The 12972-nt window shown below is 36.3% G+C and overlaps 3 protein-coding genes across 8 annotated transcripts; 1 reads left to right on the top strand and 2 right to left on the bottom strand.

Annotated features, from left to right (window-relative positions):
- Positions 1–2046: 2046 nt before the first annotated feature.
- Positions 2047–4687, top strand: LOC113284532 (3-ketoacyl-CoA synthase 11-like). 2 transcript variants are annotated; one of them, XM_026534028.1, is made up of 2 exons: positions 2047–2330; positions 2469–4687. In XM_026534028.1, exon 2 carries the CDS (start codon positions 2683–2685, stop codon positions 4222–4224), a length of 1542 nt encoding a protein of 513 aa, XP_026389813.1. In that variant the 5' UTR covers positions 2047–2330; positions 2469–2682; the 3' UTR covers positions 4225–4687. The 2 variants fall into 2 exon arrangements, with proteins under 2 accessions (XP_026389813.1, XP_026389812.1); XM_026534027.1 differs by having other exon boundaries at positions 2048–2290.
- Positions 4688–7332: 2645 nt separating this feature from the next.
- LOC113284531 (F-box protein At3g07870-like) lies at positions 7333–10968 on the bottom strand. 5 transcript variants are annotated; one of them, XM_026534023.1, is made up of 3 exons: positions 9996–10968; positions 8443–9759; positions 7333–7757 (listed from the first exon to the last, which is right to left on the bottom strand). In XM_026534023.1, exon 2 carries the CDS (start codon positions 9726–9728, stop codon positions 8484–8486), a length of 1245 nt encoding a protein of 414 aa, XP_026389808.1. In that variant the 5' UTR covers positions 9729–9759; positions 9996–10968; the 3' UTR covers positions 7333–7757; positions 8443–8483. The 5 variants fall into 5 exon arrangements, with proteins under 5 accessions (XP_026389808.1, XP_026389807.1, XP_026389810.1 ...); XM_026534022.1 differs by having other exon boundaries at positions 8443–9740; XM_026534025.1 differs by having other exon boundaries at positions 10002–10968.
- Positions 10969–11175: 207 nt separating this feature from the next.
- LOC113280690 (uncharacterized mitochondrial protein AtMg00810-like) lies at positions 11176–12219 on the bottom strand. Its single transcript, XM_026529282.1, has 2 exons — positions 11608–12219; positions 11176–11520 (listed from the first exon to the last, which is right to left on the bottom strand). The coding sequence occupies exons 1-2, from the start codon at positions 12217–12219 to the stop codon at positions 11176–11178; spliced, it is 957 nt and encodes a 318-aa protein (XP_026385067.1).
- Positions 12220–12972: the final 753 nt, after the last annotated feature.

The raw sequence follows: 12972 nt of genomic DNA, 5'->3' as shown, positions 1-12972 counted from the left end.
TGAGCAAAATCACCTTGGTCAGGACTCACAGATGGTCTGAAAGTCTACCAGAGGATCAAGGTAATGGATTCCTTAATAAAGAACCAAGGCTGACAATTCATAGGAATGTGAAAGCAAATGTGAGGTTGCAGTATGTACTGCCAATCTAGCTGATGTTGGAACCCAAATCCTTCGGAAAGAAGACCCGAACATTGGTGCAAAAGTGGAAATATGATGAGCTTAATATCATGATGCTAATTTAAAGCTCAAAAATATTATCCCAAACACTAAGGTAACATCCAGTTCAAAATTAAAGGACCAATCAAATTTAGGGCTGAACAGAAACCGAACCGTAATCGCAAACCGAACCATAACCGCAATAACCGAACCGATAATCCAACGGTCTGTTACGGTTTCAATTTTGATAACCATTAGATCTTCGGTTCGGTTAACGGTTTCATCCATAACCGCATAGTAACCGCACCGAAAAACCGATTAAATTGTAGACATTGATCTGAATGTTATTTTTAATCCTAACCATTCATCTATGTAAATAAACCAAAGTTTTACCTAACCCTAAAAACTAAATCACATTCTCTGTCTCTCTGTTCGTTTTCTCTTCAGCGCCTCTTCTCCAATCTTCTCATCTCAGGCTCTCATTCACTGTCAATAGAAGTCTACAACCACAGGCAACTCCAACTTCCATCACCACGACCTCCTCTCCATTCTCTTTTTTTTATTTGTTTAGTTTTGGAAGAAGAATAAACCATCTCCATCATTTGATAATAATTAAAGCTGTAAAGTTGAATTTAATTGGTATAATCCCTCCTATATTTTCAATTTGGGAGTTTTTGATTTCTAGGGTTTCAAATTGATCCCTCCATTTATGTATTTATTTATGCCTTTTTTTCTTCTTAATTTTCATTTCTAGGGTTTTTAATTTACTGCATGAATATGTGTATGTATATATATGACTGCAGGTAGGAAACAAGATTGACAGGAGCAGTAAGAAGAAGAAAAAAGCTGTACTTGTGTTGTGTGGATAGATCTAGGTCATGTGGATGGGTTTATTTAGGATTTTGATTTGGATATCCTTCTAAGTTTTCAATTGTAACTATATTTCTCTTTGGTTGTAAATTTTAATACGGAGTATAATTTTTGTATAAGAGAATTTTGAAATTGTCGTACAATTGAATATAAAACTTATGTATGGTTGAACTTGAATGTATGAAAACATGATAAAAAGTTGAAGGAAATCCGACAAGTCAAATGTAGGAACTTGCATTTTAAAACCGAACCGAATGTAAAAATAACCGAATTTTTTCGGTCGGTTAAAAATCGAACCGTAGTTCTAGCACTTCGGCTACGGTTTCTAATGTAGAAACCGCACTTCACACGGTTATGCCTGCGGTTTTACACATAACCGCACCGAACCGCACCGTGTGCAGCCTTAATCAGATTAGAAGAGACAACTACCAGGATAACTACATATCCATGGTAGAAAAACTAAAAACCAAAAGAATCAGTTAAACCTTAGCAGCATATCATAATTTCAAAAAACACCGAGGACAAACCAACTGAAAGCAAAAAAAAAAAAAAGAGAGAGAAAAGGGCATACGAAAACAAAACCAACATGGAAACTTGAAATTATATATTTTTTTCCTATCAATAATTAATAAAAGAAATTATAATTCGGAAATGCTATTTGACTCCCTCTTTTCCACCTCCCTATTCACCTCTCTCCAATCTCAACCACTATTCACCTCTCTCCAATCTCAACCACACATCCAGATTTAGATTCACATTCAGGTACTGGTAGTAGGGTTCACTATTCCCTAGATGTAGAGTTTAGATTGCAGGGAGGTGAACAAGGAGGTGGAGCCAAATAGCAATTAATGTAATACTCTTTATCTAATAATAAAAGAAATTATAATTAATTATAACATTATTTTATTTTCAATTAATTTGTTATTAAAATTTTTACTTTGGATAAAAACATCAATCAAAAACACAGAAAAGTACAAACCACCACAAACAAACCGTTTAGTAATAAATACCATTCTTATGGGTGATGTGAGTGATGATGAATTATTCAATTTCAGTCCACAGTCAAATTTAGCCGGCGCCATTTCTCTACAAATCTCCCGTTATTACTACGAGTTTATCGCCTTTCAAATCTCTGGTTTTCACTTATTTTTCTCCGCACTTATAAATAAATTCTCCGCATTTTCCCATCCCTCTCTTTTTCCTCTATTTTCAGAGTTTCTCTTTTCTGGGTCTCTCTTTTCTGGAATCTCTAATCAGATTTCAGGTTTGTTTTCTCAATCTGGCTTCTCAATTTCCAATAATGGGTTCGTTCGTTTTACTCTCTGGATTCTACTCTGTTTAGGATTCATTTTTCTAATCTGTTAATGGTTTTTTCAGATAAGATTAGATCTATTCTCTGTATGGGTTTTTTTTTCTAATGATGGGTTGAATTTGATTTGCAGGGGGCTGTTTATATTGCATCTATCAAACCATTGGATAAGTAAAGGTGTGACCTTTTTCAATTTCTGGATTTTTTCTGGCCAATGTTGTTGGAGATTCAATAAATTCTAATCTTAATCCAAACAAAAAAGGATTTTTTGGTTGTGTTCTGAAATCTGCTATCAATTTTCTTTAAAGGGTTTCTTTCGTTTCCTGATTTAATCTGAGTTGACCAAAATGGCAGACAACCCAAAACCAGAAACAACACCATTGATTAGAACGAAATCAGCAAGAATACTTCCAGATTTCAAACAATCAATCAAACTGAAATATGTAAAGCTTGGTTATCATTATCTTATCACCCATGGAATGTATTTGTGTTTATCTCCTCTTGTAGTACTCATTGCAGCTCAAATCTCTACATTCTCATTAAAAGACCTTCATGATTTATGGGATCATCTTCGATTCAATCTTATATCTGTCATTGTCTGTTCAACCCTTCTGGTTTTCTTATCCACCCTTTACTTCCTTACAAGACCAAGGCCTGTTTATCTTGTTGACTTCTCTTGTTACAAGCCTGAGGATGAGAGGAAGTGCACTAGACAGATCTTTATGGAGAGATCAGGGTTAACCGGTTCGTTTACCGAGCAGAATCTTGAGTTTCAAAGGAAAATTTTAGAGAGATCGGGTCTTGGTGAATCGACTTACCTTCCGCCTGCTGTTCTTAGAGTTCCTCCTAATCCGTCTATGGCTGAAGCGAGAAAAGAAGCTGAGATTGTTATGTTTGGGGCACTGGATCAGTTGTTTGCTAAAACTTCGCTCAAGCCGAAAGATATTGGAATTCTTATTGTTAATTGTAGTTTGTTCAATCCGACTCCATCGTTGTCTGCCATGGTTATTAACCATTACAAGCTTCGAGGAAATATTGTGAGTTACAATTTGGGTGGGATGGGTTGCAGTGCAGGTTTGATCTCTATTGATCTTGCGAAAGATCTTCTTCAAGTTCATCCGAATTCTTATGCTTTGGTTATCAGTATGGAAAACATTACTTTGAATTGGTATTTTGGGAATGAAAGATCGATGCTTGTTTCGAATTGTTTGTTTAGAATGGGAGGTGCTGCAATCTTGTTGTCAAATAAGAACTCAGAAAGGAGGAGATCTAAATACCAGTTGGTTCACACTGTTCGTACCCATAAAGGAGCTGACGACAAATGTTTTTCATGTGTTACCCAAGAAGAGGATCCAGCTGGAAAGGTTGGTGTTTCTCTATCCAAAGATCTGATGGCTGTTGCAGGGGATGCTTTGAAAACCAACATCACCACATTAGGACCTCTTGTTCTTCCAATGTCTGAACAGTTACTTTTCTTCGCTACATTGGTTGGGAAGAAACTCTTTAAGATGAAAATTAAGCCGTACATTCCAGATTTCAAATTGGCTTTCGAACATTTCTGCATTCATGCTGGTGGAAGAGCCGTCTTGGATGAACTGGAGAAGAATTTGCAGTTGTCTGAATGGCACATGGAACCCTCTAGAATGACGCTTTACAGATTTGGTAACACTTCAAGCAGTTCTCTTTGGTATGAATTGGCTTACACAGAAGCTAAAGGAAGGATCAAGAAGGGAGACAGAACTTGGCAGATAGCTTTTGGGTCTGGTTTCAAATGTAACAGTGCTGTTTGGAAGGCTTTGAGGACCATAAATCCAGCAAAGGAAAAGAACCCATGGATGGATGAGATTCAACAGTTCCCAGTCGACGTTCCAAGGGTCGCAGCAATCTAAATTTAAAGGTTGTTCTTCTACCGCTCTTGGTTTATCGAAAACTGATTATTCTTTTGATGGTTTATATGAATGGACAACAATCTGAATGCTGCACGCTGCTGGAGCTCTTTGGTTGTGAGATGCTTGTCAGGGAAAAAGGATATCAGTTAGGATTGATAATTTGTGTGAGTGATGATTTAGACTAGAAATTTGTGATATTTATGTTGGTTTTCTTTGGGTACTGAAAATTGTTTGAGTGTTTTTTTTTACTCCATTAGGGAATTTGAGTTGTAGAAGCAGATTAAGAAGCCGAAATTGGGTTACTCAGGCTAACTTAATTCATGACTTATGTGGGGGAGGAGGGAAAGAAGAAGAGGGGGTTTAGAGAGTGTGTCTGTATTTAGACCCTAATTCCATTTAGTGGAATTCAATAGATTCATTATTTTGATCTCTGTTTCAATCAACTTTGTTATATATTCTTTAACTTTTCCTTGGCTATATTTTTTGTTTTCTTTGTTGTTACTGCTCTTAAACTGCCGCTGACAGGTATTCGGAAATTGAAACAAGGATGCAAAGTTTCAAAAGCATAAAGCACATAGGATTGGAAGTAACTGAAAATTTATACCAAAATGCACAATGATCTACCAACACTTCCTCCTTTTACTACGCCGCAGTATTGGTATGTTACTCCCTGAACTCTCACCATTATCGGGAGTCGCATTATTACCGGAACATTCTCCTATATCTTTTAAAGAAACAAGGGTATTCATGTGAGGAATTGCTTGAAGGCATGAAAGGCCCTTACCATCATCATTCCGAAGCTTAGTGAAAGTTGGTGTATTAGTGTCATAGCAGTATAGGTGCAGACTCTTCTGTTTATACCATAATAGAACGTCACTGCTCTCTGTGATTCCAAATGGTATGTACTTGTGCATCCCTGTGCAATTGATTGCTATACTAAACTCCTTGCTCCAACTCCAATTGTGGTTGTAGTACTGTGTTACTTTGGGTGGCAGTATTCTTATATTCTCAGTCCTACGTTTAAGTGCCCATACTAGGATTTCATCACAGCCGCCAGCATCATACTGAATTACACACAGATTTCCCCTCATAAACTCGAGTTTATTAGGAAAGGTGACATGTAGATCAATAGGTAGTGGTGTGACGTCCTTGAACTTCTCATCTGCCAGATCGTACGCGACAACCTTACACACCCTTTTTGTTCCTGGGATGCTCTCACCAATCCAATGAATTGCTCCATTAGCAAAGAGGCCAGACGAACAGAATTGGTATGATACGTTTTCTTTTCTTCTCCACCCAGTTTGAGAGCCAAGAGTATATACCTCCACAAGTCCATGCGACACATCATTTAAGTAACTGCAATTGACTACCTTATATTCATTGGTGGCAGGAAGATATCCAAATCCAAATACTTGCCGTTCAACTGGTTCACTTGAGCCTGGAAGAAAAACAAAATTCTCCTGTCAATGGATTGCAAATTCCAACACAATTACGATCTTTTGTGACTTGGTTATAAAACCGAAGGCAAACCAAACCGTTGCATGAACCAACCATGTGATGATAAGAATACCATTTTTTGGCTTGCCAACTGTATTTTACGCGGTCTAACTTTGTGAGTGTTTCGTTGCGGTAGTCTTGCTCCTGATCTGCTTCGTAGTCAAACTCATCTCCATAATAGAGTTGTACTTCTGCCTCTGATTCAGCAGATAGATTATTAACGTTTGCATACGCGAACAAGAAAACGGTGACATTATCACCGATAATGTTTCTCCAAGTTTTGCATACTCGTTTGCTCAGTAAGGAAGATTCAGTAGGCAAGCGGTGAAGTATATTTTCTATGATATCTATGGGAAGGTTCTCCATGAAGATGATGCTGCCTTCAAAAGAAAACCGATATTATTAGAGAGGTCTTGGTTTCTTTCATCTCTATTCTTCTTTTATAGACAAAAGAGAGGGAGCCTGAATGGGTGAATTCCGTTCTCAGTCAGAATTATGGAAACGTTCTATTTTAAGAAACCCGTTTTGAGGCATAATGAATTTTTTTTGAGGCATACTAAATAATGCCAAAATAGGGTCACCAAATAAAAATAACATCACCCCTTATCCACTCTTTTTTGATAATGGCATAACTACCCTTACATAATTGGTGTTAATGATTATGATTAGATTTGATTAGTTAGGAATTTTAAGGATTGATTAAAAATTATATTATTAGTCGTGAATTAGTAGATAAATCAAATTTATGTGAGAGAGTTGGGATTCTTGAGAGGAAGAAGAAGAAGTGAAAAAAAACCTGGGTTTTGAATTTTGAGATTTTAATGATTAGAAGTGACCAAAATGTGTGATTGAAATCATAGGTAGACTTCTATACGAGGTTTAATTTCTTTTTATAAGTTGAACCTGTCAAAAATTTTAATTTTTAAAACCCAGATCTACTGACCAGATGAACGGTTCGGCTGATAACTTTTCAGCCGAACCTAGGTACATTTTCAAAAATCTGAGGTTCGACTGAAAAATTATCAGCCGAACTTCACTCTAAATCGTACACTAGGTTCGGCTCAAAATTGATACTCCAAGATCAACCGAACTGATCTTCTGAAAACCCGAATTTCTTCTTTGAAATCATATTCTATCGATCAAACAAAATAAAATCAATCAAAAACAAGATGGGTTTGTTACACATACATTCTAAAATACATATAAGAGCAATTGAGATTTGGATTTCGCACTGCAACATCGCTCACTTCGATTCGTGTTTGCTTTGCTTGATCAATTTCTTGATTGAATTTGAATCCAAGATGTTTGAGTTTAAAGTTTACTTTGATTTTTGATTTTAGGTTTTTGATGATAAGGGCACTCTAATAATTTAAATTGTTTAAGGATATATAGGTAATTGCAGTACCTTTAGACACCCCTTATAAACCCATCCTAGATAGTATAATGAATGAGTATGCCTCAAAACAGGTTTCTATTTTGAGGTTTCTAGCCCACAAAACAGGTTTCAAATAGTCCAAGCCCACAAACTTTTGGTTTCTAGATTTGTTTCAGTATTACCTCCAATAAGCCATTAACTAGATAGCTGGATACAGTTGACCTTGGTCTCTTTGATGGAGAAACGGCTGCTAAACTCTACATTTAAAGATAAAATTCTTAAAATGTTTTAACAAACCGATCAGACCGTAATTCAGAGAAAGAATTTAAAGCAAAAATAAAATAAAAAAATACATGGTCTATCTGATCATTCAAAATAATACCACACTGAGCTGAAAAATGTCTTGGGGGTGATAAGTTTCTCCTTAAATCCTTGATAGCTTTACCAGCTGCCCGCCATAGAACCTCTGCTGTCAGGTATTCCAAAGTTGCTGCAGGATTGATTATAAGCTGCAGTAGCTCCTAGTAATCTTCCATCTGCAGCAATTCATGACTTCAAAGTGAAGGTGGATCCGACCTACCGGCAACTGCAAAGTCTGCAAGAGCACTCACTTCTTTATCGCCAGATGTGCAAAAAAGACACGTCTCAAACAATTGCTTCGCTGGAAAAAGGATTACAAGAATCAGACATTTACAACCAAAATCTGAAGAAAGCAATTCATACATAGCTAAATTTGCAATGACCTCATGCATTATTATCTTGCATTTTCTTTGATTTGCTATTCTATACTATCCACAAAGACAACCATCATGGTGGGAGAATCCAGTGTGTCATTTTCAGAAAACCCTATGGATCCAACAAAAAAATGGAACTCTCTAGACTGTACCCTATTTGGATGCAGAAAACTGATCAGGATTCAGGGCCAGTTACAATTACTGAAGATAAAGTTGGTGCATGCAAACATGGACTATAATACTGTTGTATATATAGGTTTGGTTTAAGAAAATATGGAATTCGATCCAAGTTAAGGTTTATTCATATTCTGGCACTGATCTATAAAGTGCATTCCTGACTTCAGAGATGTGTAAATTATGTAACTAACATTGGAGGATAAGTTATAATGATATTAGCACATTGGCACTTGCAAACTTCTATAACAACCAATTAAAAGGGATCCCTATTGAAGGTATATTTTTCTAAGCCCAACAGCATGAAGAAATAAGCATTCCAACATAGATATAACAAATCCACTGACATTTAAAGAACACAAAGTAGACTAATTAACAGATAAATATTAAAGCAAAAGCATGTATAATTCGTAGTAAATAACAATTTATAATAATTACCAAAAGGCGCTCCATCAATCACTTCTCTGTTATGCACGGCGCTAGCACTTTCTCCTTTTACGCTGTTTTGATTTCTTACTCCCCGAATTCTCACCATTATCTGAACTCACATTATAGGCACAACATTCTCCAAGATCTTTCAAAGAAACAAGGGTATTCGTGTGAGGAATTGCTTGAAGGCACGAAGAACCTTTACCATCGCCTTCCCAAAGCATAGTTAAAGTTAATGCATTTCTATCATAGCAGTACACTTTGTTTTGTTTATGCCATAATAGAACTCCATTGCTCTCTGTAATTGCATATGGCCTGTACATCTCAGGGTCTCTTACTGATATGCTAAACTCATTACTCCAACTCCACTTGTGGTCGTAGTAATCTGTTGCTCTGTGACCCATAATTCTTGTATTATTCTCAATATTCCTTTCCTTAAATGCCCATACTTTGATTTCATCACGGTGGTCATTATACTTAACTGCACATAGGTGTCCTCCCAACAACTCGAGTCTACCAGTAGTAGGGTCATATCCCTTAAAATATTCAAAAGGTAGTGATGAGACATATTTCACCTTCTCTTCTGCCAGATCGTAGGCGACAACCTTATACACCTCATGCCCTCCTTGAATTATTTTTCCAATCCAATGAATTGCTCCATTGACAAAGAGGGTCGCCGAATAGAACTTGTGAGGGATTTTTTCTTTTACTCTCCACCCAGTTTGAGATCCAAGAGTATATACTTCTAGAAGTCCATTCTGCTCACCTTCTAAGAGCCTGTAACTGCATCTGACAACCTTATGCTCCCTGGTGGAAGGAACATATCCAAACCCAATAATTCCCCAATCTCGTAAAGAACTTGGTTTTGTTAAGCCTGGAAGTAAAAGGAATTCTCCCGTTACTGGATTGCAGATAGCACCACAACGAGCATTTGTGACTTGTGTATTCAAGTGAAGACAAACCAAGCCGTTGCATGAACCAACCATGTGATGATGATATTTGTTCCAAATTGAGTGTCCACTTAAGGTACACAAACTGTATGTTGCACTGTCTAGCTTTGTTAGCGCCTCGGTGGAGTAGAACTGCTCAAGATTATCAAGATCATCTCCATAGTAGAGGTCTATTTTTGTATCCCAAACATTATCAATAAGGTTTGCATATGATAACAGGAGACCTTTCTTACGATCACCGATGAGATTTTTCCAAGACTTGGATACTCGTCTGTTTTGTAATCTCGACTCAACGGGTAACCGAGAAAGTATATTGTCTATGATATCTGTGGGAAGGTTATCCATCTAACCTCAATTCTACAGTCGACAAGAAGAACTAGTGAAGGAAAACGAAGGTGAAGAAGATCAAATTCACAATAAGAAAAACCCTAACAAAAACACAAACTAAGAAATGGAAACTTTAGTATAGATGTTAGATATGTGATACAAACACGGTTTAGCTTAATCTAAAGTTACATAATGTTCTACATTCTCTTAGGCATTTAGACAAACAGGTAATATATGAGATCGCGAGTGAAACTGAAATTGGAGAATATGGAGAAATATATGTACCTGTACCTGTAACGTGATGAGGTTTATGAACTGTAACGTGATGAGCTTTGTGAATTCATTGAATTGACAATATTGATTTCAATTCATCCCAATTCCATACTAATTTGGATTTCAGTTGAAATAGTTATGAATTGTAATCAAAATTGGGAGAAGGGTGGTGGTGACAATAGAAGAGCAAAGTTTCGGTACTGGTGGTGGTGGTGGTGACGGTGAGGAGATGAAATCGAAGGAGGTGGAGGAGGGTGGTCGTGGTGGTGGTGACAGTGAGTATCTACAACAATTACAGAGCCTCTTGACTAATCGATGAACCAGACACCACACAGTTGATACTTTACTAATTTATCCTCATTATCATTTCTTTATTACGAAGGGCCACCCATCTGTTGATTATTAGTTCATGTAAACGGTGCTTGAACATCACGTTTGATTCACTCCCATGGTCTCCATGAGTGTGTTTTGCTTGTGAACTTGAAAATTCAGAAAACAAATTTGTGGACTAATATCCTTTGTGTGAAATGACCATCATTTCTGTGTTTTCATTTCCTTTGTGTGAATTTGTACATAAGTTGTGTGCGTAAATTAACTTGTGACTAATAAAATTAAGATTTTCACAAGTGTAATTTTTGCCCACCTAGCTTCTCAAACTCAACAGTTAATACCAATAACCAAAATGAAAGGTGAATTTCCGAAAAACTCTATTGTGAATATTTCTTCTGGGAGTCTAAATGCATGATGTGTGGGGGTGAATCTTTTGAGGAAGATTCTACTGATTAAGAATTTTCTTTTGGCGAGGCTATGGAAAAGTTTGTGATGATATTTTGAAGTGATTGACGTGTTTTTCATTGGGACGTGGATCTTAACCAATAAGGGGTACTGAGAAATCTATGTTTTGATATTCAAGATCTAGAAAAGTAGAAGATCAGATAATTGAATTGAAAGTTGTTATTATCCAGGAAATTATTGTTACAGGTTTTTGTTTGTCTCGGACAACTTGTAATACAACAATAATCAATAGACTTTGGCTATACTTATTAGCCCCCCTCTAACTGATAGCAGGAACACTAATCAGTTTGGACTGCTATAAGAAAACCTTGTAACAATCATCAAAGTTCTCAACTCAACAAGGAGGAGAAAAATAGAGCAAACAACATGAAAAGAAAGTAAGCAACATGAAAACTAACTAAGCTGAGAACTCAGCAGTTTCTTTTAAATTTGTAATATCAGAAGAAGTACTTGTTGTAGAAGCTGAAGAAGTAGTATTAGCTGATGAAGAAAGTCCCAGTAGCTGATGTAGCAAAGAAGTAAAAATAGGTGCACAAAGTCCCTTTGTGAATAAATCTGCTAATTGATTCTCCGATGAAACATGTTGGACAGTCAAAAATCCTTCTTCAATTAACTCACTCACAACATGATAGTGGATCTTTATATGTTTGGCCCTGGAATGAGAGACATGATTTGCAGATAAGTAAATTGCACTTGTATTATCACAGTATAGAGCTATGGGCTTCTTAAGTGTAATATGTAACTAAGAAAATAAAGATCCAAGCCATTCCAATTCTATAGTTGCAACTGAAAAACATTTATATTCTGCTTCTGCTGTTGATCTTGAGACAGTTGGTTGCTTTTTGATTGACCAAGAGATTAAAGAGTTACCCATAAAAATTGCATATCCACATGTAGACCTAGCTGTCTCAGGGAAACTTCCCCAATCTGAATCAGTGTAGGCAGTTAAGCACTCAACATCTCCTTTTCTTAATGTTATACCATAACTAGTTGTTCCTTTTAAATATCTAAGATTTCTCTTTACCAATAGAAGATGAATATCAGTAGGAGCATGCATATATTGACTAACATAGTTAACTGCAAAACATATGCCAGGCCTAGTTAAGCATAAATACTGTAACATACCCACTATGGTTCTATACTCAGTTGCAATTGACAATAAATTTCCTTCATTTACCGACACTCTTGGTCCTTTAGCTACTGGAGTACTACATGGATTACACTCCAGCATATGAGATTTAGCAAGCAATTCCAATGTGTACTTCTTTTGAGTTAACATGATAGCATCAGATGATCTTATTGCTTCTAAACATAAGAAATAATGCAAATCTCCCAACTTCTTCATAGCAAAGTTATTGCTCAAATATTTAACAAGATCAGTAAGTAAATCCTCTGAATTTCCAGTTAATATAATGTCATCAACATAAAGTAATAATACCATCATATTCAAACCAGAAGTATAAACAAACATAGAAAAATCAGAAACAGTTCTCACAAAACCATAAGCAATCAAAGAAGTACTGAATTTTTGAGACCAAGCCCTTGGAACTTGTTTCAACCCATATAAACTTTTCTTTAAATGGAAAATTTTATTTAGAAACTCAGGATCAACAAAATCTGGAGGTTTTTGCATATATACATCTTCAGTTAAATCTCCATGTAAGAATGCATTTGATACATCCAACTACTTTATAGACCAAACTCTAGTAACAACCAATGTGAGAGATACTCTTACTACTGTGGATTTCACTACAGGACTAAAGGTTTCACCATAGTCAATTCCATCTTGTTGGTTGTAACCAAGTGCCACCAATCTAGATTTAAATCTATCAACTTTCCCATCTGATCTTAGCTTAATTCTATAGTCTCATTTGCAGCCTAAAATGTTCATGTGTGGTTCAAGATCAACTAAATCCCATGTATCATTATTCTTCAGTGCTGTATTTTATTCTTTCATAGATACTTGCCACTTAGGATCCTCAATAGCAGTTTTGAAACTTTTTGGCTCCGTAGGAGTATTCGATAAAAAAGCAAAAGCTGAGTGAACTGGATGTTTGATAGAATAATGCATTACATGATCAAGGAAATTTTAGGTTTTTAAATACCTTTTCGAGACATTGTAACAATGGATTTAGAGGGAATATGCCTCTAATATCGCTCTGAGTTGTGCTCTGCGAATTGCTCCGTGACTTGG

Source organism: Papaver somniferum, chromosome 5, assembly GCF_003573695.1.
Source record: "Papaver somniferum cultivar HN1 chromosome 5, ASM357369v1, whole genome shotgun sequence".
Taxonomy (NCBI): Eukaryota; Viridiplantae; Streptophyta; class Magnoliopsida; order Ranunculales; family Papaveraceae; genus Papaver; species Papaver somniferum.
The sequence above is the reverse complement of the archived record's forward strand: the minus strand, read 5'-3'. Positions and strand labels throughout refer to the sequence as shown.

Bases quoted from the DNA above. Each gene is read 5' to 3' on its own strand.
- LOC113284532 (XM_026534028.1), top strand. From the start codon at position 2,683: ATGGCAGACAACCCAAAACCAGAAACAACACCATTGATTAGAACGAAA.
- LOC113284531 (XM_026534021.1), bottom strand. From the start codon at position 9,728: ATGGATAACCTTCCCACAGATATCATAGACAATATACTTTCTCGGTTA.
- LOC113280690 (XM_026529282.1), bottom strand. From the start codon at position 12,219: ATGGTATTATTACTTTATGTTGATGACATTATATTAACTGGAAATTCA. The intron at 11,521-11,607 runs GTCTCAAGATCA...TTATTTTCTTAG, and splicing joins CAATCAAAAAGCAACCAACT to TTACATATTACACTTAAGAA.